This window comes from Hesperophylax consimilis, chromosome 27 (genome assembly GCF_061612785.1).
Source record: "Hesperophylax consimilis isolate HC1 chromosome 27, BYU_Hcon_1.0, whole genome shotgun sequence".
NCBI lineage: Eukaryota > Metazoa > Arthropoda > Insecta > Trichoptera > Limnephilidae > Hesperophylax > Hesperophylax consimilis.
Genome location: NC_142862.1, coordinates 7,887,028 through 7,909,680, shown reverse-complemented (window position 1 = coordinate 7,909,680; position 22,653 = coordinate 7,887,028). Strand labels below are relative to the sequence as shown.

Below are 22,653 nucleotides of genomic sequence, written 5' to 3'. Positions count from 1 at the left end.
CTCTACCTACCCCTGCCACGAAACGGCGTGATGGTTAATTAGTTGTAAATGAGGCTAGAAAGACAAACGCAGGTAACTTATTCTAAACGGAATTGGAGAAATAACTTGTTCTTGTGCTGCCACCATCTTCTCAGCAAACAGGTGTCTCGTGCCCATTCCTGCAGTAGGTCATCTGACTGATGGTGATGATTAAAAGTGTAATAATTAATGTTGACAAGCAATTAAATATTTTTATTTTAAAAAATTCAACTACCTAGGTACATTCAAATCCTCGGGCCACTAGCACACAAATTAACTGAAACCAAACTAAAACTGGTTGGCGACCAAGTTTGTCTCACAATGTCTCGTGTCATTATTAGTCGTCACCACAACTTGTTCAAGATGTCATACGGCAGAACAGATGTTCTAGTACGGCATAGCATGACAAGAGGAATGGTGCTATTGGTGCAATTTATAAAAGTGTAGATATATTTAATCATTGACGAAGAAGATGATCGTACTTGCGATCGTTACATTTTTATTTTCTGTTTCTTGATTCTGTTTCATGTTTCGTTTAGATTATAAATGCGGTAAATTTTTCGAAAACAGATCGTAACTGAAAACTGCAACACGCGGGCGACTAGCACGGCGAGTTACAAAAGATTGGTTACGTCGGCATTGAAAACTAGTTATTGAGAAGTTGCGTCATGTGTAGATCGCCGTTGAAATGCATTAGAGAGTAACTGTAACAAGGTTTGCCAACTGGTTTTTGTTTAGTTGCTCCGTGTGTGAAGGGCCTAAGGAAACAACAATATTATAGTATTTAATCGAAACGGCACACAATTTTCAAATTAAATCGTTAATAATACAATACACATTCCTACATAAAGATAAATAATTATGTACAAAATACAAATGCGAGAATGAAACAACAAAATTTCTGTTCACCGAGAATAATTCATTTAAAAAACAAACAAAAAAATTAAACACAATGCACCAATGAGGGATCGATTTATGCTAAAATTAATCACCTGTAAATAAAAAAAATCTGGAGTTTATGCCTTTAACATTATTCGTGTATCTTATCGGTTACTTTAACAAACAAACAAAAATAATTTTTTTTCTTGGTAAACAGAGTATAATTACAGTAATCTTCACTAATGGCCAAACGAAAGATCTCTATGATGTGCCTATCTATGTAACAAACATTTTTACCAAAATCTTCAAAACTCGAAGCACAGCTTATTTGACTACATTGACTTAAGATGCTGTAGAAATATTTGTTCTGAGAGGAATCCTCCATGCCATAGCGGTAAAATCCTCGACTCTGGCTTAAAAGTCACAGGCTGACGTCGAAGTTTTAATTATATATAATTTTTAGATCAAAGTTTAAGTGGTGGTTCCACATTGTAATTCTACATCGCAGCTCATTGTTGTAGTTCTACCTTGTGTTCATCGCCTCTCGTACCTTCACATCATGGTTGTAACTACACTCTGTGTTAATTCAATTAATTGTAGCTCCACATCATGTAAATCTTGTTAGTCATAGTTCCACGTCGCGTAAAACTTCTTAGTCGTAGTAACATATCGTAATAGTAATTCCAGGTTGTGTAGACGCAATTAGTTATAGTTCCGTATCTTACTTGTAATTCCACATTGTGTAGATCGACTTAGTTGTAGTTCCATGTATTGGTAGTAGTTTCAAATGGCCCTTGTAATTCCACATTGTGTAGACCCACTTAAATGTATGTAGTTCCGCATCGTAGTACATAGTAATTCCAGATTGTGTAAATCGATGCTAGTTCCACATCCGTTCCGTGCCGGCATAAGCACAACATATATACATACAACTGGATATCAAAACTATGCGATATGAAGTAATGAAAACTGACGCGACTATAGATCTAAAGCAGGTGGCCCCTGCTGTTGGTGACCCAGTTGGTCTCAGTTATATATCGTAATTATAGTTTCATATCATAGTTCCACATCGGTTCTGTGTCGGCTGACAATAAAAACTGACGCAGGAATATAGATATAGATCTAGAGCAGGCGGCCCCTGCAGTTGGTAGCCCCGCAGCCGCAGTAGAGTGCCTTGCCCGGCACGCTGCCCACATCATAGTTGTAGTTCCATGTCAGCTCCGTTCCGGCGCGCACGTGGTTCAGTGTGAAGAAGGCCACCCACGGGAAGCGGGGGTCGTGTGTGTCCACAAACACATTCTGGACAAAGACGTTCGGCGAACAAGAGTGCTGTGAAACAGTGAAATTAAAGGTTAATTTTATCATATCCACATATGTTTTAATAATTAAACTTTAAATAATTCCATTTTATGTATCTAATATAAACATACGTCCATGTAACCATATTTTTGGCACCAGGAGTAAGTAACAAGTAAGGCAAATGTTTGCGGCGCAGTACATTGTGAGACTTTTCTCTGCAGGATCTGAATGTTCATTTTTAAACTAACCGCCTGGCGAAGCGATGCTAAAAAAAATATTATGACACATTTTTAAAAGTGTATAACTAAATAGTGTAACAAAATATTCAATTTTGGAAACAAGCCCAAACTTTTGTTTACCCGATTTAGGCCATATCTCAGCAAAATGCAAAAATAAATAAGTTTTAAAAATGTCTCACCTTAAGTTTTATTCGTCTAAACACTGAACTAAAATTACTGATAATAAAAAAATACACAATTTATTACGCAAATGTATTATAAAACATTAATGTCAGGTCATTTTTTTTCCTTTCCGTATAAATAAAAAATAAAAAATTCACGAACTTTCATGAATTTTTTTCAAATTGCAGTCTGTACCTTTGGTTTCATAGTTTCCATTTTAATTATTATTCGGTTAATTTCTAGATTTCAATGCAAAGCATGGTGTTTTCTCTTTCTAAGATTGTTTAGATCATGTTTTTAACCATCAGAGTAAGGGAGACCCAACGATTTCTACGAACCATATGAATTGTTCCCAAAAGCAAACAAATTAGCCTGAGGGGTTAACATTGCATTACAATCAATTCATACTACAAATACATACATTAAGATATCTTCCGAGATTGCCCTGTACTTTGGCGTCCATGATGTAGCAAGCTTCATCTTTGCCAAAAAAGCTTCGAACAGATCTAGAAATAGAAAATAAATATATCAGAAACATGATATATGTACATAAGTACTATATTATTGCATATGTATTTGCCTCAGTAAGTACATATAATACATAAGCTGTATATATGTGCTGCGTAAGAGCTATAATACATACCTGTGCTTAGGAAGGTACTCATCATCGTGCAATCCCTCGGGAGCTGCAAACCTCGATGGTTCCCTCATATCTAGAAAGATCAAATGAATATTAGAAATTGCATGGTAAAAAAGGGATGACTATTAGCACACTAAAACAAAATTATTGCGTCATCTACAATACGGTGTACCCAAGTGAAAAATATGGCGTTAGAGATATTGTTATAGCCGAAAAGATGAAAAATTTGTTGGCGAAAAATCTTCAAACAGAAAATTGATGTGTACAACATCAATAAGGTCAATATTGATGACAAATAATTTTCAATATTACCACGACTCCGATACAATAAAAAAGTAACGAACCACTAGATACCACGCTCATTTTATTGAAATTTTCAAAAATCTTGGCCTATTCATCAACTCCCAAATCATGTGTAATCAAAAATTTAATGATTTATCTAAAATTACCACTAAAACCAGTGTTTCACGAGTATACAGTAGAACCTCGTTAATTCGAAATCCAGCGGACATCAAAAATCAAATTTCGAATTAACGAATTCCCACGTAATTCGAAATTTTATGAAAATTAAAAAAAAAAAAAATACGCCGAAAATCGATTTTTTCGGCCGCCTCTTCAAATCCGGGTGGTATTTTAGTTGTAAATTCGTATTTATACCAATTATTTCTTTATTTTCGCGGTCGATTACCGTAGCGGCCGGCCCTTTAAATTCAGATATTCGCAATAAATTCGTAAAAATGCTATATATTTACGCGTAAATCGAGATTTTGCTGCGGATTTCGGTCGCGGCCTACCCTTTAAATTGAGATATTCGTAAAAATACGATATATTTCCGCGTAAATCGAGATTTCGCGGTAATTATACGTCGCGGCCGGCCCTTTATTTCAAATATCTGAATTTGAATTCGTAAAAATACGATATATTTCCGCGTAAAACGAGGATTCGCGGCCGTATTCCGTCGCGGCCGGCTCTTCAAATTCAGATATTCGAAATATATTCATAAAAATGCTATATATTTACGCGTAAATCGAGATTTCGCTGCCGATTTCGGTCGCGGCCTACCCTTTAAATTGAGATATTCGTAAAAATACGATATATTTCCGCGTAAATCGAGATTTCGCGGTAATTATACGTCGCGGCCGGCCCTTTATTTCAAATATCTGAATTTGAATTCGTAAAAATACGATATATTTCCGCGTAAAACGAGGATTCGCGGCCGTATTCCGTCGCGGCCGGCTCTTCAAATTCAGATATTCGAAATATATTCATAAAAATGCTATATATTTACGCGTAAATCGAGATTTCGCTGCCGATTTCGGTCGCGGCCTACCCTTTAAATTGAGATATTCGTAAAAATACGATATATTTCCGCGTAAATCGAGATTTCGCGGCAATTTTCTGTCGCGGCCGGCCGTTTATTTCAAATATCTGAATTTGAATTCGTGAAAATACGATATATTTCCGCGTAAAACGAGAATTCGCGGCCGTATTCCGTCGCGGCCGGCTGTTCAAATTCAGATATTCGAAATAAATTCGTAAAAATATGATATATTTCCGCGTAAATCGAATTTTGTCGGCAGTTTTTCGTCGCGGCCGGCCTTTTAAGTTCAGATATTTGAAGTAAATTCGTAAAAATATGTCATATTTCGGCATGGATCGAAATTTTTCGGCCGATTTCCGTCGCGCCGTATTTTTTCAACTCGGATATTCGAAGTAAAGTTAGTAAAAATACGATATATTTCCGCGTAAATTGAAATTTCGCGTCCGATTTCCGTCGCGGTGATGAAATACGATATATTTACGCGTAAATCGAAATTACGCGGCCGAGTTTCGTCGCGGCCGACCCTTTAAATTCAGATATTTGGCGTAAACTCGTAAAACTACGACATATATCCGCGTAAAATGTATTTTCTCGGCCCTTTAAACTCGGATATTCGAAATAATTTTGAAAAATTACGACATTCCAGTGTAAATCGATTGAGATTTACAAAATAATAATACTAATTAGGACGATGTATAACCACGTAAAAATACATTTTTCGGCGTTTTACCGCCACGGCTGATCTTAGCAGATTTACGAAATATTATGATTTATTTTCGCAAAAATCAAACTTTTTCGAATTACATGAACAAATATTCGTGCGCGGACAAAAATAAATTTCGAATTACGAATTAACGAATTTCGAATTAAAAAAAATTTTGTATGAAAAAATTTTTCAGCGGAAATTTTTTTTGCGAAAATTTCGAATTACGCGTTTTTTCGAATTATCGGGGTTCGAATTAACGGGGTTCTACTGTATAGGCTTTGTGGCCTCTATATTAGGATGGATCTAACATGGATTTTAAACATGTTCTGAAGAAATGAACGTGACTCACTCTCTTCATCATCGCTGATGGTGATGAACTCATCCACGACAGGTGCAGCTCCTTCACCGCTGCCGTCCGAGTCCTTGCTCTGCCGGTCGGCCGTGACTGCCTTGGCCTTCTTGGCCTCGGCCGCGGCCGCCTCCTTCTGTTGCTGCAACTTGGCTGCGGCCTCCTCAGCGGCGGCGGCCTTTATCGCCTTGTCTGACCGGCGGGGACTGTCGTCTTTGTCTTTTCGCTGTTGGCGGCGCGTACTCATTCTGGTACTGCGAATGGAAGAAAAAAATTGTTATGTGCTTTTAGAAATCCGATGGTTAAAGAATGTGGCCAAGATTGGACACGATTACAATCACTGAATATAGAAAATAAGCACAAGAAACGTTATCTCAAATAAGACATTGTTGGAAGTGTATACTCATACACCAAAAAAAACCCGATGTGTGCTCTAAGCCTTTTTGTAATTCAGCCTTCATTGTTTCATTTCTAGTATTTTCCAACGCAAGTGTGATTGATACGCAACCAACCACAAAAAAATTTAGGTGATATTATTCACACCTAATTTAAAAATGTTTTATTACAAAAATGGAGTTTTAAATAGTCAAGTACGAGAATTAACAAAATATTATCACAAACAAGATTGTCAGAAAGACATGAATGGGGGGTGGATAGGTATTATGAGGTGTTAGTACTTCTCGGCAAGACTTCCCGACTTGCCCTTCTTGATGTAGGTGCCCGGGGTGAATTCCTCGTCTGATTCTCCATGCTGACCCGTCTTCCCGTCCCGGTTGAAGTTGGGCCGTTCCTCAGGCTCCGAATTCTCCGACTGCAAAATGAGCAAACAGTGATGTTGAACAGATAGCCCTAATGCAATCTGAGTATCATTTCGCCGAGCAGAAAGCAAACTACCTCACAATCTTTTTGACACCGGGAGGGATCGAGAATACTTAAACTAAACAACGACATACGACATCAGTCATACGTTGTTTGCCGAAGAGCGTACATCGAAGTAACCAGACCCTGCGCAGAAAAGTAAAGTTTGCTAGAGTAAGGTAACGATCTGCAGGGCAGTTCATTGTGGGATTTTTCAGCGCAAGGCCTTGTTTCCTACCGGACCATCAGGTGTTCACTGATCTTCGTGTTTGTTTTGCGGAGTGATAATTATAAAACATTTATAAATAGGTCATGCTAAATACTGAAAAAAAAATATTAATTTTGAAAACAAGCCAAACTTTTTTTCACTCGATTTTGAATTTTCAATTACGGTTATTACACATCGAACAATTCGAGCAAGATTGTAAAATGACTGCTTATTCGTAAGCAGATTTTAATTTCGATTAGTAAAATAGTGAAACTGCAATGCAAGTTGCTTGAAGAATATCGGAATCATTTATTGACAAATCACTGAAAGGGACATACCACTTCCCCGCTCGGCGGAATTTTGTTTGTACCCAAATAATTGGAATATTTGTTGTTTCTTTGATATGTGGAGACAGCAATGTGCAATGCTTATGGGAGCTCTCCAGACCGTATCAATAAAACAAAGTAGAAAGTGAAAAGATAGACAAGCATATACAAAAACTGTATAGTTACAGTAGAATGCCACACGTCTAGTTAAAAAATTATATTAAATTGTAGTAAGCTCACCTCACTTTCCGTAGGAACATCAGATTCATAATTCTCCTTGAGCCGTTCTACCACTTCTATGTAATCCAACTCAGCTAAGTATTCATCTCCTTCATTTACTCCGTCCTAGAATAAGAAAAACAGGAACAATCATCAAAATTTTCCCAAAAACAAATTAAAATGCATATTATTTATATTTAACTAGCCATGTATTTTATCAACAGATCAATGTACATATAACCTTTTATCCTATTAATTAGTAGAAGAGTAGAACTTGCGTCCAAAAAAGTGTGTTCCTAATTTTCTCCTTTTTAATGAATCAAAACCAAAATTTCCTCTGACATCACACGATTTGGGAGAAGGTACTTAAATACCTACTTAATTATAAACCATAATATATTTTATGTAAAAAAAAATATTTCAAATAATGAATCATACAATTTGTCCACAGAAATCTAAATGAAAATTCTTTTTTCAAACTTTCTTCGGGCAGGAACCATAATATTGAAAAGCCATCAAGTTCACACAAAAAAAAATTTGAACTTTTTTTAATTTCTTGGAAACAACATGAAAAAACTTTAACGCATTGCTTGCACATTTTAAAATGTTTATTTCTTCGATGCATGGTTACTAACACGTGCATTAGGCATCTATGTTATAAAAAAACATCACTTTAAAGAAGTTCTTGTAAAATATAGACCATAAAATTCAGTTTAAATAGTGGCATAACCGTTTTAACCTAACTTTATGGCATAACATGAAAGTAGATTTTACAAATTCTATTATTATACAATTACTTGTCTAAAACTAATGAAAAATAACACAAATAAATTGTAAATATGTTGAATAACACGAGTAAATTGATAATTTTATGAACAAAAAACGATCTGAGAAAGATATTTCAATAGACATGCTGTGAACCGTGGCTTCTTGCGCTTGAAGAAATTTTGAATGTGCGCACGGGTAAAGTTGCAAAAAACATTGTTGCCATACTTAAAAAACAGAGTTAAAGATATTTTTTTATTCGTACCAATTGGAATCTTAACATTCACATTCTTTAAACACTGTGTGACAAAAATACCGTTCAACGAATGTGAAGTGGTTTTTCTTTAGTAAGGCTGTAAATATACAGTAGAACCTCGTTAATTCGAAATCCACGGGACATCAAAAATCAAATTTCGAATTAAAGAATTCCCACGTAATTCGAAATTTTGTGAAAAAAAAAAAAAAAATACGCCGAAAATCAATTTCTCGGCCGCCTCTTCAAATCCGGGTGGTATTTTAGTTGTAAATTCGTATTAATACCAATTATTTCTTTATTTTCGCGGCCGATTACCGTAGCGGCGGGCCCTTTAAATTCAGATATTCGCAATAAATTCGTAGAAATGCTATATATTTACGCGTAAATCGAGATTTCACTGCCGATTTCGGTCGCGGCCTACCCTTTAAATTGAGATATTTGTAAAAATTCGATATATTTCCGCGTAAATCGAGATTTCGCGGTAATTTTCCGTTCCGGCCGGCCCTTTATTTCAAATATCTGAATTAAATTCGTAAAAATACGATATATTTCCGCGTTAAACAAGATCTCGCGGCCGTAATCCGTCGCGGCCGGCTCTTTGAATTCAGATATTCTTTTTTTTTTTTTTTTTTTTTTTTTTTTTATTCAGTGAATTTTATGAATTACAATTTTAGTGTACTTAATAACTCCCACACTAGGCTTATGCCCGTGTTGTGGTAGTCATAATTCTATAAATTACAATAAAACCATATGTTGTAGTAATAAAAAATAAAACATAATATAGAAGGAAAAAAAAAATAAAATAAACATATTTAAGGAAAATATAAAACAAAATATATGTTTTTTATACATGCAAACATACATACATACACATATATAGATGCTCAGATATATATACATATACATACATACATGCATACATAAATACATTCATATACAAAAAAAAATATATATATATAAAAAAAAAATATATATATATATATATACACATACAAACATACATGCATGCATATATAAATACATTCATACACATCTATATATGAACACACACAAACGTAATGTGTATTCACATATTATATACATAAATATACAGATACATGGTTAATTTTATTATAATGGTTTAAAAGTTAGGAACTCATGTATTCTTTAAAAAAGGCTCGTCCCCTTTCAAATATCCAGTTTTGGACACGTATAATAAAAAGTGATATGGTATTAGTTGATTTTATGTCCTTGTCCAACGCGTTGTACATTTTAGGGGCGATGAACCAGAATTGTCTTTGAGCGAATGTGGTTCTAGTTTTTGGGACCACGCATCCCAGATTTGATGAAAAGCGGGTGTTTACTTGGTGTTGAGGAGCCACTAGCAAGTCATTTTTTCGTATGTAGCATAAGCTTGTCTTAATGAATAGCTGGCGAATATCTAAGACCCTAATTTTAGTAAATAGTATTTTGGAGGGATAGGTAGGATGACATTGAAATATAATTCTGAGAACTAGTTTTTGTACTGTAATTATTGGATTAATGACGGATTCTGCACAGCCACCCCATCCCAGAATACCATATGTTGCTATCGATTGAAAAAGGGCAAAATATACGCTTTTTAGAGTCGTTAGGTCTAAGATGGATCTAAGAGAGCAGAATATGTGGGAGAGTTTTCGAAGTCTTTTTGTTGTTTCTTTTATATGGGTTTCCCAGCGTAGTTGGTCATCGATTATTATTCCCAAGTATTTAACTTCCTTTGAAGATTTAAGAGTTGAACACGTGCATTGAATATTAGGTGAGGTGTCAGGAGTCTGTATGTTGAGTGAACACGAGTGGATTGTAGGTTTGGGGCAGTTATTGGGAAAGTTATGTTTGGGTATGGAAAACGTCATGTATTGTGTTTTGTCGATATTCAGTGTGAGGAGGTTTGTGTCTAGCCAATGTTTAACTTTTGTTAGGCCAATATTAGTTTTGTTTGTAACTGATTGCCATGTTTCATCATCAAATATTAGGACTGTATCATCGGCAAATGAAATTATCTTGCCTCCAATATTCATAGTGCATAGTGTGTTGATATATATGAGAAATAGAATTGGCCCTAGTACACTACCTTGAGGGACCCCATAGGACATGGATAATTTTTTACTCATATATATTTTGTCTGAGTGGATAAGGGTTTGGTGTGTACGATTTGCTAAGTAGTTTTTAAACCATGTGTAGGCTATCCCTGTAATGCCGATCTGTTGAAGTTTTTTAAGTAGTAAGGGATGGGAAACCGTATCAAATGCTTTTGCGAGGTCAAGGAAAACAGCAAGTGGTTTGCGACCTTTGTCAAGATTTTGGGAAACAATTTTTGTGAGAGCAGCTATTGCATCAGACGTATTCCTCCCTTTTCGGAAGCCATATTGGTTATCCGATAGTATTTTATTATTTTCAAGGAACTTACAAAGTCTATGTTTCACCGCCTTTTCTATAATTTTAGAAATTGTGCTGAGTAATGATATCGGTCGATAATTATTAACAGATAATTTATCACCTGTTTTGAAGATAGGGATTATTGTGGCCTGTTTTAAAGAGTTAGGGAATATTCCAGTTTTAAAGCTTAAGTTGATAATGTGTTTCAGAGGTGGGGCTATAAATTTTTGAATGTGTTTAAGAATTTTAGTTGAAATTTGATCTTTCCCGGCAGAGTTACTGTTTTTAAGAGATGAGATAAGTTCTATTATTTCTATTTCAGTGGTGGGAGTGAAGTGAAAAGGGTTATAGCTGAGATTATTGACATGTATATTTTTTGCAAGATCTTTCTCCGAGACGGTGTTTTGGTCTAGAATATTTTTTGCTAATTTATGTCCGATATTGGAGAAAAATTGATTGAAATGGTCGGATATTTTTTCAGGTTCGGAATTGATATGAGTTGTTTGGTCTTCTATGTTAATTTTAACAATGGGTGAGTCGATTTTATGAATATTGGCTATATCTTTTATGATATTCCAAATTTTTTTTTTGTCATCAGTAGCTTCACTGATTTTTTTTTTGTAGTAATCTCTTTTAACACTGTTAATAATTTTTTTGCAGTTGTTTCTATAATGTTTATAAAATATGAGTGAATCATAATCGTTGGGATTTTTTCTACAGAAGTTATGAATCTTGTCACGCTTTCTGATACAGTGGAGAATACCTGCAGTGATCCATGGTTTGAGTTTTGTGTCAGATTGTTTTTTTTTACTTTTTGTGTATGATGTTGCATCGGCCAAGTGGTTTTGTAAAGTATTTGTAAATATTTCGCATGCAGAAGTTGTATCGGTACAAGAATAGACAAGTTCCCAGTTTTCTTTAGAGACAGTATTTAGGAGAATGTCATAGGAAATTTTTTTTTGAGGGAGAGTATTTTGAGGTAGTTTGTGAATATTTTGGTTGATGGAAGTGATGGTTGCATAGTGATCTGTGACAGTTGATTGATATATAATGGATTTGCTGCTTAGTTTACTCTTAACAAAGACGTGGTCTATACAACTACTAATGTTTGAATCTGATTCTCTGGTTGGGGCTGTGACGGCTGGCAAATATCCTAATAAAGTTAGTGTATTTAGGTATTCATTCGCTTGAGGATGCATTCTGTTGATTATATTAATGTTGAGATCACCAATAAGATAGGTGTTTTGGAGGTGTTCTATATTTGTTAAAATTTCATGCAGAGATTGTATGAATGGGGTAATATTATGTGTGCTTGGGGATCTGTATACAGTAATGATTGTTATATGATTATCAAGTTGAATTTTAAGACAGTTTGCGTTCTTAATTGTGACCTCTTTTACTGAATGTATGATGTGGTTTTTAATGTAAACAATAACGCCATCATTTTGAGTTTGGTTCTGTAGTGTATTATAGTGATTGTAGTTTTTTATCGTTTTTGGGACCAAATTTTCTTTAATCCAGCATTCGCTCAAAACAATTACATCGAAATCTGAGGCAAGGTGAGTGAGAAGAATTAAGAGTTCATCAAAATTTTGGTTTATACTTCTTATATTCATAGAGAATATCGTAAGGGTAGAGTTCACTAGTAATAATTGACGTACTACTTCAGTGTCATTAGTAGTTGTACATGGAATCGGTGTTAAGTTGTCTAGTAAGTCTGTTATGTCTTCCATTATTTGTTATTTTGTTTTGCATTAAATTTAACGTTCTTGATTTTGATAGTAGCTAAACATGTGTGATAATTCAAGGCATAAGCGATACTATAATTATAGAACATAGTAAGAGATTTATAGTTGGTTATGTTACGACAGTAAATGTTGTTTAACAAAGCAATAAATATAATACAAATTACAAGGTAATTGATTTTGACATCAGTAAAATATTTGTGATGCTTGAGTGCAAAAGGAATAATAAAATAGTACAATACAATGATTGATTTAAAGTTGGACATGTTAAAACTGTAATTATTGTTTAGAAAGGCAATGAAAAGAATGAAAATTTTTGAGTTATTTATGTTGACACCAGTAGAGCGTTTCTGAAATTTTAGGGATAAAGTAATAATACAAGAGCTGTAGTTGTGTATGTAAAAATTAAATGTACTCTTTGAGCAATAGCTATTATATGATGAGCTTAAGGTTTTATATAATGTAAGATAAGAAGAAAAAATTCCAAGTAATGTGGGGAAAAAACAATGTTTCCATAAGTGTGTGATTTTAGTAGAACTAGGAAAAAATAAATTAAGAAAAATTAAAATAATTGGTAAATCTAAATAGTAATAACAGTTTCTAAAGTAAATTCTAAGCATGTTGATTTTAAATGTTTTTGGTTTCTGAGAGTAGTGCCAGTTTTTCCGCATTAGAAACAAGAATGGCAGCTGTTCCGATGTCTCGACGTACATATATCTGCCCCCCTTTGATCCAAGCATATTTACATTTTTTCTCTTTTGTCGCCTGGCGGGCCAGATACCATAAGTGGTTTCCACGAAATGTCAGATGCTCTGCTATGTACACTGGTGAGCTCGGTCCGGCAATCCCCATTTTCAACGTATTAAGTTTCTCTTCCGGACAGGATGCTTGTTTGTGAAAAGCCTTAAGGTCCGATAATAGTTGGTCTCGGTAGTAGTTAGAGGTGAATTTGAATATTATCGGTCCATTTTTGTGTTTTTGCGTGGTCCTGTAGGCCGCTTCAATGTTTGAGGTATCCACTTTTGAATTGATAGTTTTACATATGTTGTGAAATATGTTTTTCAAGCTTTCTCCATTTGTTTCTGGGATACCCCGCACCTCCACATTTTTCGCTCTTGCTGTTCTTTCAATATTTTCGAGTTGGCCTTCTAGTATTTCAACTCGGGATTCTAGAGAGGAATTATGTTTCATGAGTATTAAGTTTTTGTCTTCAAGATCCCGAACGCGACAGAGGATGTCTTCATATTGTTTACTCATGTAGGTTATTGATTCCAGGATTTTATTATTTTGCGCAATGATCGCGTTTTGACTCTTGATAAAGTCGCTGTTTTCAGTTCCTGTAGGTATGTCGCCACTGGAGGCATCGCAAATCGGTGACTTTGTGGTGGTAATACACTTCTTGCATTTAAGCTGGTTCCGACGTTCTTGAGTGAGGCGCCGATATGCAGTTTCTGTTACACCACCGCAGAGGAGATGGTATGCCTCTTTACACACTAGGCACACAAACGTCGTTCCTTCTGATTCTGAACATATTGAGCAGTTAGGCATGGTTAAATAGCTTTCTTGCAGCCCGGTTTATTATTTTATTTAAAATAAAATTAATTTAAAATTTTAAAAAAGTTTTTTTTTTCTCGCCGGTGTGAGGATCGAACCGTGGTCTACTTAACAAGGCGCTACCGGCGCGTTAATCCACAGAGCTACGGCCCTCTTGCGTGTAACCGTGAAATTACGCTCTTATATACTTGTGAAAGGTGTGGAAGGTTTGCGTAGGTCGGTAGATTATAATACTGTTTAGTGGTTTTGATTATTTTCTAACAACTTTAAACTTTTTTGTTTTAATATTGTTCACTTTTGATCATTTCAAATTCACTTTTATGAGCAACACTTCAGTTCTACGCAGTTCACGTCAATAAACTTTAACACGTTTGACATTTGACGAACGCAACTCTTTAGTTAACGAATATTTCAACTTTAAGGCAATTCACACAATGTTTGATTAATAGTGCCAAAGGGCAATGCTGTTCAATCACCTTATATCTCAGTTTTCTGTTATATAAAGGGTTATATTAGGAGAAGTTTAATTTTTTGACGGAGCAAAACAATAATGCAATTGATGTGTTAGCGATGACACGAACCACCACGAAATAAATTCGCAAAAATACGATATATTTCCGTGAAAATCGAGAATGCGCAGCCGATTTCCGTCGAGGTTGACCCTTTAAATTCAGATTTATGATATATTTCCGCGTAAATCGATTTTTATCGGCAGTTTTTTGTCGCGGCCGGCCTTTTAAGTTCAGATATTTGAAGTAAATTCATAAAAATATGTCATATTTCGGCGTGAATCGAAATTTTTCTGCCGATTTCCGTCGCGTCGCATTTTTTAACTCGGATATTCGAAGTAAAGTTAGTAAAAATACAATATATTTCCGCGTAAATTGAAATTTCGCGTCCAATTTCCGTCGCGGCGGGACCTTTAAAATTCAGATATTCTAAATAAATTCGTAAAAATACGATATATTTACGTGTAAATCGAGATTTCGCGGCCGATTTCCGTCGCAGCGGGCCATTTAAATTAAAATTTTCGAAATAAATTCGTAAATATACGATACATTTACGCGTAAATCGAAATTTCGCGGCTGAGTTTCTTCGCGGCCGACCCATTAAATTCAGATATTTGGTGTAAACTAGCAAAACTACAACATGTATCCGCGTAAAACGTATTTTCTCGGCCCTTCAAACTCGGATATTCGAAATAAATTTGAAAAAGTATGACATTCCAGTTTAAATCGATTCAGATTTACAAAATAATAATACTAATTAGGACGATGTAAAAATACATTTTTCGGCGTTTTACCGCCACGGCTGACTTTTAGATTCAGATTTACGAAATATTATGATTTATTTTCGCAAAAATCAATTTTTTTCGAATTACATGAACAAATTTTCGTGCGCGGACAAAAATAAATTTCGAATTACGAAGTAACGAATTTCGAATTAAAAAACCATTTTGTATGAAAAAATTTTTATGTGGATTTTTTTTTTGGCGAAAATTTATAATTACGCGTTTTTTTCGAATTATCGGGGTTCGAATTAACGAGGTTCTACTGTATATATAAGAAGACGATAATACTTACAATATATATATTTCACATTTGAAAAAAGGATCTTTACCGAACCATTTACAACAGCCACCATCTTGAAACAGAATGTATAAACAAATTTTACAGAGAAAAAATGCAAAACGGTTGAGTTAAAACAGGACTTTGTTACCCTCAATCAATAAATAATACATTTCAATGATCTTCTATAGTCCTTTCCTCATTGCTGATCATAAACCCCACTACATCTTGCAACGATATTATAACTTAAACGAGAAAGCAGTAGGAATACTTACAACGTTAGCGACAGCATCTGTTAGCAGATTACCAGCGTAGATACACAGGAAGGTACCACGCGATACATCATTCAGTGCGCGTATGCCCCAACCTCGGTTGAAAGTCTTGAACACCTACAAATGAATGCAATACGTGTTAAATAACAAAATAAAATTTTCTTGTCCAAATTTTTGTCCTATTTTTGTGTTTGTAAAAGTGACACTAGTTTTCTCACACTGATGGAAATAAAATGAATAGTAAAAATGCATTAGCAAACCTGTAACTTCAGCTGCAGAGGATGTTGCACCACCCTGTTTAGACATGTGGCAGCGCATTTACACCTGAAAGATAAATCCACAAAGGTAACGTTATTATAGATTAGCATTTACGATACATTTTACATCATACCGATTAAATTCCTTCATTTCGAATGCCCATTGAAACATTAAATGACTGTTAAGAATAGACCAACACTACAGAAGTAGTAAAATAAGTTTGATTTTTTCTTTTTTATGTGAATACCGCACAAGAGTCCCAACTGCTCCCAAACATCTGGAGGCAGTGAGACTATGGCATCCCCAATGATATGTTGTGAGGCTGAAAGTAGTGGGGAGGAGAAGAGAAAGGTTGAGAAACCAAACACGGATAAAGCCATTTCAATTCTGAATGGGGCCTTTCACCAGGGCGATACTGAGAGTAGGTATCTTTATCCAAATAATTTATGCAATTTTTGACAAAACGTTACATTCGAATATGTGTGGTAAAAACTTGATTTTTTGAAAAACAGCGCCATCTGTTGGACATAAAAGCAACACGCGCTGTTTTTTCTCTATCTGCACAGACAGACTGAGCCACAGCAATGTATGGTGGGGTAAATACTTTGTAAAAGCCACTATTTAATCAACAGATTTGTTTGTTTTAAGAACTTTTGTCTGTTTTACTATTTCCAATCAACAATTTCCAATTTCGAAGTCGACATAAACTAAATGGGTGTTTTGCTCATGTCCGCGAATTTCACGCATCGCCATGAGGGATCAATGCTACTAGCTCCTTCGAGCACCTTCAATATAAATACCTGTAAAACAGACTCAGCATACCTACATCACATTAGTTATGGCAATCGTTCCATTAACAATGGATTGTAAATCAAAAGGTATGCCAAAGAGATAGGCAGGATTAAGATAGTAGGTAATATGTAGTTGTTGTCACCTGGAGTTGCACTCGTAGATCCCTGTGGGTACGGGGTCCAGCAGCCTCTTGTACTGGTAGCCCACCTTGTCGGGGTGTGACCGCACCACCTGCGCGCCCTCCAGGGTCAGCTGCCAGCACTGGCAACGAGACTTGTCCTAATTTAAACAAAAACAATACATTTTTAAGTCATATTGTTAGATAGGTTTGTTTCCAAAATTACTTCGTTACTGTAGATACACATTTTTTTTACACAAACCATACAATTTTTTTAAACTATTGAAAAATTCTCAGTGACGCACACTTACTCGCCCATGTAATGGCAATATGTTGTGTCTTCAAAAAGCTAATTTTGAGATAAATGACTTTAAACTTTTTTGGACATTACAGTTACAACATTGTGTCATTGTCAATTCCTTAGGATGTAACCACAATAAACAAATAAAAGTAAGGTATTACGATGCAACTAAATTAATGGAATTGATTGAGCCCTGTAAAGCCAAAATACTGTATCTATAGATATGACATTTTGCCATTACATGGGCAAACTATCCTAAATTTTAACAATGCATTTTCAGCGCCTTTTTTATGTGATACCACTGCAAAAAAGGACACCATCAGATTCTGTGAAGACAGTAACCCTAAATTATCTGAGATATCAGATCTAAAGTCGACTCTCCAGCGACTAAATGTTTTCAAAACATCGGACAAAAACATTGGGTCGTCGCCATTATTTTCCATCGGCAATGGAAAACAAAAATGTCTCTAATGTCTCATGTTTGCACAAACATTTGGTTCAAAGTTTGTGGTAATATTGTTGCTGCAGATCCCCCCAAAGGTAAGCAAGAACCCCAACTGCCTGATTTTAGGATGAAAGAAGAAAAAAGAGAGAGGTTAGGAAGTACCGGGTTATTGATATCTAATCACTAAATACACGGTGGTAGGTCCAGACATGGATTCGGGGTGTGTTGTGGAAGTGGGGAAGGGCAAGAGGAGGGTTGGCAAGTACCTGGCAGTCGTCAATACAGTCGCAGCCACACAGGAACTCCTCGTCCAGGTTGAGATGAACCCCCTGCGTGGGAATGCGCCGGGTGCTGTAAGAGCTGAACTCCGGAAGCGAGTGGTCATAGTAGTTAACGCAGGGCACTGGGACTGCTTCTCCGCCATGGGACAAGTCCTGGATACACAAACAAAGAGTTATGCAACAATAATTATAGTCTCTATTGCTGATAATAACAGCTAGTAGTTCTGTGAACAGTAGACCTCACGTCTGAAATAGTATGTTTCTAATTTTCTCTTATTTTATAAATATCAAAACCGATTTGTCAGTAGGTACTTAAATACCTACTTAATTATAAACCATAATACATTTTATGTGACTTTTTTTAATATCAAATAAGGAATTATATAATTTGTCCAAAGCAATATCACTATGTATATCAATGACAATTCTTTTTTCAAACTTTCTTCAGGCAGGTGGTTACCATAAAATTGAAAAATGCAAATAATCAAGTGAACCAAATTCTTGAATCTGGCTATGTCAAGAATCAGAATAACAGAAGAGTATGTATGAGACAACATATGAATGTGAATGAAGCAAAGTGTATGTGCCAAGGCCAAGAGTTGTTTGGCAGTCCATCCTCTTTGAAAACAGTGAAACGGCGTGATGTTTGATTAGTTATTTAGCAAATAAGAAAGTCCAAATATACTGCAATACATATGATGGTCATGTATGTTTGCTACTTACTCGCTTGCTGACGAAGCACTTGGTAGGCACAAACTCGGCCAGGCAGTGCACCCAGTGGTCAAAGTCAAACAGGTCCACGCTCATCTGTGAGCCCGTCAGGCGCAGGTACAGATGCAGCTCTTGGGGAGAACGCAGGCGGCGGCCGCATGGGGCGCGGTATACAATGGTGCGCTTGCCGCGATACTTCAGAATCAACCTATAATGATTATGTAATAATTAATTGAAAGGCACCATGGCCAAAGCTACGGATCTGCACACAGAACATAGAGGAGTAGCAGAAGTTAAAATTCAAATAAAAAGCTTGAATATCTGAGATGGACTTGACATCGAACCCTGACTTCTCTTCATAGAAAAGTCGCAAATGAAGGTGGCTTGGTCATGCAATTGCGGAGGGAAGACGTACAATGCGACACCCCAGGCATAGTTGCGTGAATCAACTCCAGAGGCTGTCCAAAGCGATGCCTCCGAAGTTGCACAGGACAATAGTATAGGATCCCTTAAAGAACGACCGTCACCGAGATGTTTATTTGATGAAACGTATTTTATATTTAATTTAATATGTCAATAAATATATTGCATATTGGTTGCCTAGCAAATTTTAGTCCAGGGTATGATTAATTAATAATTTTAAAAAAAAAAATTTTAAACATTTCACCGGTTTGATTATTATAGAAATTCTATACCAATCGAAAGTATGAAACCCATAGAATATGCAAACGTTAGGTTGCCTACTCTTTTCCGGTCACAACTCTCAGGTTGCCATGTATAAACAGGTAAATCGAAAAAGCATTTTGCACCGGTCTGATTATTGAATAAAAATTATATGAAATTAAAGATTATTTCATTATGAACACGATGGTATAAGGTTGCCTGCTAAAAATCAGTCCCGAATTCCGGTTGTCGAATTTTGAAAACTAAAACTTTTTGAAAACATGCCGCGAATTCTCGTGTGCGACTGAGAGGTCCCAACCAACCATCCCATGCGATAGAAGAGGACAAAGCATAGCAGCTGTCCGTCCATTAAAACAAAGAGAGTGCGCATGCTATTTGTTCTTGAAAATGAAAAGGATAGCGATAGACTCGTGCACTCTAGACTAGATGGTACCTGGACTAAAATTTGCTAGGCAACCGATATGCAATATATTTATTGACATATTAAATTAAATATAAAATACGTTTCATCAAATAAACATCTCGGTGACGGTCGTTCTTTAAGGGATCTTAGACTACAAGGATGCCCGGAGGCGATGGCAAGTAGGACAAGGGGAAGAAGGATGAGATAAAGTGGTGATAGAAACTCACCGCTGCCAGCCGGAGAGCAAGGGGCGCGCCAGGGGGTTGTAGGTGCGCAGGTCGCGCAGGGGCAGGGCATCCCTGTTCAGGCAGCTGGGACCGCACGTGTGGGGCACCAGCTTGGCTGGCCTGATCGACACCTTCGGCGAATAGTACTGGAAACAGACAATAAATATATGTAAAAATCTATATCAGCTTTATTATCATTCATATTATTTGTGTGAACAAACTCGCGATATGCCGGTATCGCTACAATAAGATAACAATAATTTAATGCTGAGTGGTCAATGAATTCAGGAGTGACGAATGTATGAATGCGAATTGTCTCCCAAAATGAATGAAGTATTGTATTACGTAATAGCCCATTTGGGCGCACAAATAGATGTATAAAATTGAACTCACCACAACTTTGCTCTTGACCTGGTCAGCCTGCAGCTGATGGCCGGATCTCGGTGGAAGAAGGTGGTCTCCCTTGGCCGTGCTCTTCCTGGCCACAGAGCGATTAGCGGCCGGTTCTTCTTCTTCCCGCTCTTCTTCTTCCATGATTCGTTGTTCGGGCTCCTCCGGAATCTACAAATGTTACAAGTGACAATGAGGTTTGGAAAAAACTACAGTCCAAACAGCTCCTAACTGTACGGAGCCAGTGGGACCATGACATCCCTAATTGGGGTGTGTTGTGAGGCTGAAGGGAAGGAGATAGGAAGAAGAAGGTTGGGAATTACCTGGCTATTGAGATCTGGCCACCAATCATGGCTAAAGTCATTTCAAGAAATGTTTCGATTCTGAATAGTGTTCTTTTACTAGGGCGATATTGAGAAATATTCACTCTGGAACATGGTGCAAATATACTATATATTATTTAAGTGGGTTACATAATAGTGAAATAACACAAATTAATAATGTAAATAAAATTTATTCCAGCACGCCAGGATTTGAACCAGCGTCCTCTGAATTTGTAGTTGAGGATTTTAACCCCAGATTACCAAGACTGAGCTAAGTTTACTACTGAAGTAGCACACACCCTGCGCACGCCTTCACTAACCAAAATATTAGTCATCTAACAGTTATTGCGGGGGTGCAAAGCAAGAGTATTAAACACACTAATTTCGGTTGTTTGTTCACGGGTAAGTGTGAAATGTGAAACATTCTTGCGTAATACGTAACATTATTCAAGTTCAATGAACTTTTAATTTTCAAAATTGGAACTACTTATTGGAAGCGCCCTTGAAATGATTTTTCACAAAAACGGAGCCATAAAAATTATTCAATTATTATTATTATTTATCATATCAGACAAGTGAAAAAATAGGTACCAAAATCATTTTATGAATTAAGGCGATGCACTACGTCATGTAATATTTTGAATCGAGCCGCTATCAATAACACTCCTTACGTAGATGGCCATAAGGCTTAAATTCCCGCTTAACACCATCCAGCTGTTTTGATTTATGCAAGAAAAAAAACATGGCCAAAAAGTGCCTTTTATTTTATTTTATGGATGTTCAGGCATAAATATTTAAATGTTTTCCGATCATTTTATAAATAACTTAATTTGCCACATTATACAATAAAACCATAACCAAAAATGGGTTCGTAAGTAGGAAATTTTGAACTTTAAAGCAGTTTTCATAGGCCTTATACATTATTTTTTCTGGGCTTATAAAAAGACTTATGTAAAAAATACTAGATTATTTTAAAGGCCAAGATGTATTATACTCGCGATATTTAATTGAAGCATCTGAAACATTTCTAGGCAACCAAATTTTCAAACCAAAAACACATGATTTTGCATTACTATGTAGTGCATCGCCTTAGTAATACTCTTTATTCGACAGATACTCAGATGAGTTAATAGAGTGAAGATTCACTGTACAGTGGAAAATATCAATATCTCTCAGGGAATTATAAGTTTTGCAGATATGTACGAATAAAGAGTTTTGGGCGTATTTCGATTTAAATTATTGTAAATGTATTTGATCTGGTATCGCGTTCGGTACAACGAAATGCAATCTTTTCTAATAGAAGCTTGTCAGTCAATAAGGAAGTACACAATCTTATATAGAAAAAGAACATCAAACATTTTTCTTCATTTGCGGTACGATCAAGCGATACGACAGGTCATTCAAAAATTAGTGTTTCACAAATGAATTTTTGCATACATGCAATACTGGGATTTCATCAGCTCCCGGCATGGTGGGCAGGTTCTCTTCCCATTCCGCTTGCTCTGGTCTGGAGTACTCCACATAAGGGAAGTTCTTGTTCTGTAACAAAAAACAATCATTATTACAAACAACAGTGGAGTCCGTCAATTCAGGCGACGATTTGAAACAGTTTGGCATCCTGTTCGGGGGAGGTACGTGGTGTGGAGAGAGGGGTCTCGCGTTCACTAGTAGAACAACACTCGCGCCACTCGCAGACCATGCCAAATCTTGCTTAATGTCATGTGACAGTTTAGTTTTATGATCTTAAAATAATTTTTGGTAAAATTCTATTTCTTGCTTAATTAGTTGGCATTTGAAACCCTAGAGTTTCTAAATTTTCCAATTTATTCCTAATAAGTGAAGTATCAAAATGCAGATTACACAGCAAATATTTTCGCATTACTTTCGATTCCAGATAAATTCGCAGTTTTTTAATGTATTTTAAACTAAAATACTGTAC

General features: G+C 36.0%; 1 protein-coding gene across 1 annotated transcript in view; it reads right to left on the bottom strand.

Annotated features, from left to right (window-relative positions):
* Positions 1 to 233: 233 nt before the first annotated feature.
* Positions 234 to 22,653, bottom strand: part of egg (SET domain bifurcated histone lysine methyltransferase eggless) — a 52,681-nt gene continuing 30,261 nt past the window's right edge. Inside the window, exons 21-34 of the mRNA XM_089648281.1 lie at positions 22,152 to 22,253; positions 20,395 to 20,562; positions 20,002 to 20,147; positions 18,700 to 18,895; positions 17,962 to 18,129; positions 16,974 to 17,110; positions 16,042 to 16,105; positions 15,785 to 15,898; positions 7,246 to 7,350; positions 6,291 to 6,424; positions 5,614 to 5,867; positions 3,241 to 3,310; positions 3,019 to 3,103; positions 234 to 2,226 (exon numbers count right to left, since the gene is read on the bottom strand). Of these exons, the coding sequence (XP_089504407.1) occupies positions 2,020 to 2,226; positions 3,019 to 3,103; positions 3,241 to 3,310; positions 5,614 to 5,867; positions 6,291 to 6,424; positions 7,246 to 7,350; positions 15,785 to 15,898; positions 16,042 to 16,105; positions 16,974 to 17,110; positions 17,962 to 18,129; positions 18,700 to 18,895; positions 20,002 to 20,147; positions 20,395 to 20,562; positions 22,152 to 22,253 (1,950 nt within the window). The 3' untranslated portion in view covers positions 234 to 2,019. The remainder of the gene's footprint in view (positions 2,227 to 3,018; positions 3,104 to 3,240; positions 3,311 to 5,613; positions 5,868 to 6,290; positions 6,425 to 7,245; positions 7,351 to 15,784; positions 15,899 to 16,041; positions 16,106 to 16,973; positions 17,111 to 17,961; positions 18,130 to 18,699; positions 18,896 to 20,001; positions 20,148 to 20,394; positions 20,563 to 22,151; positions 22,254 to 22,653) is intronic.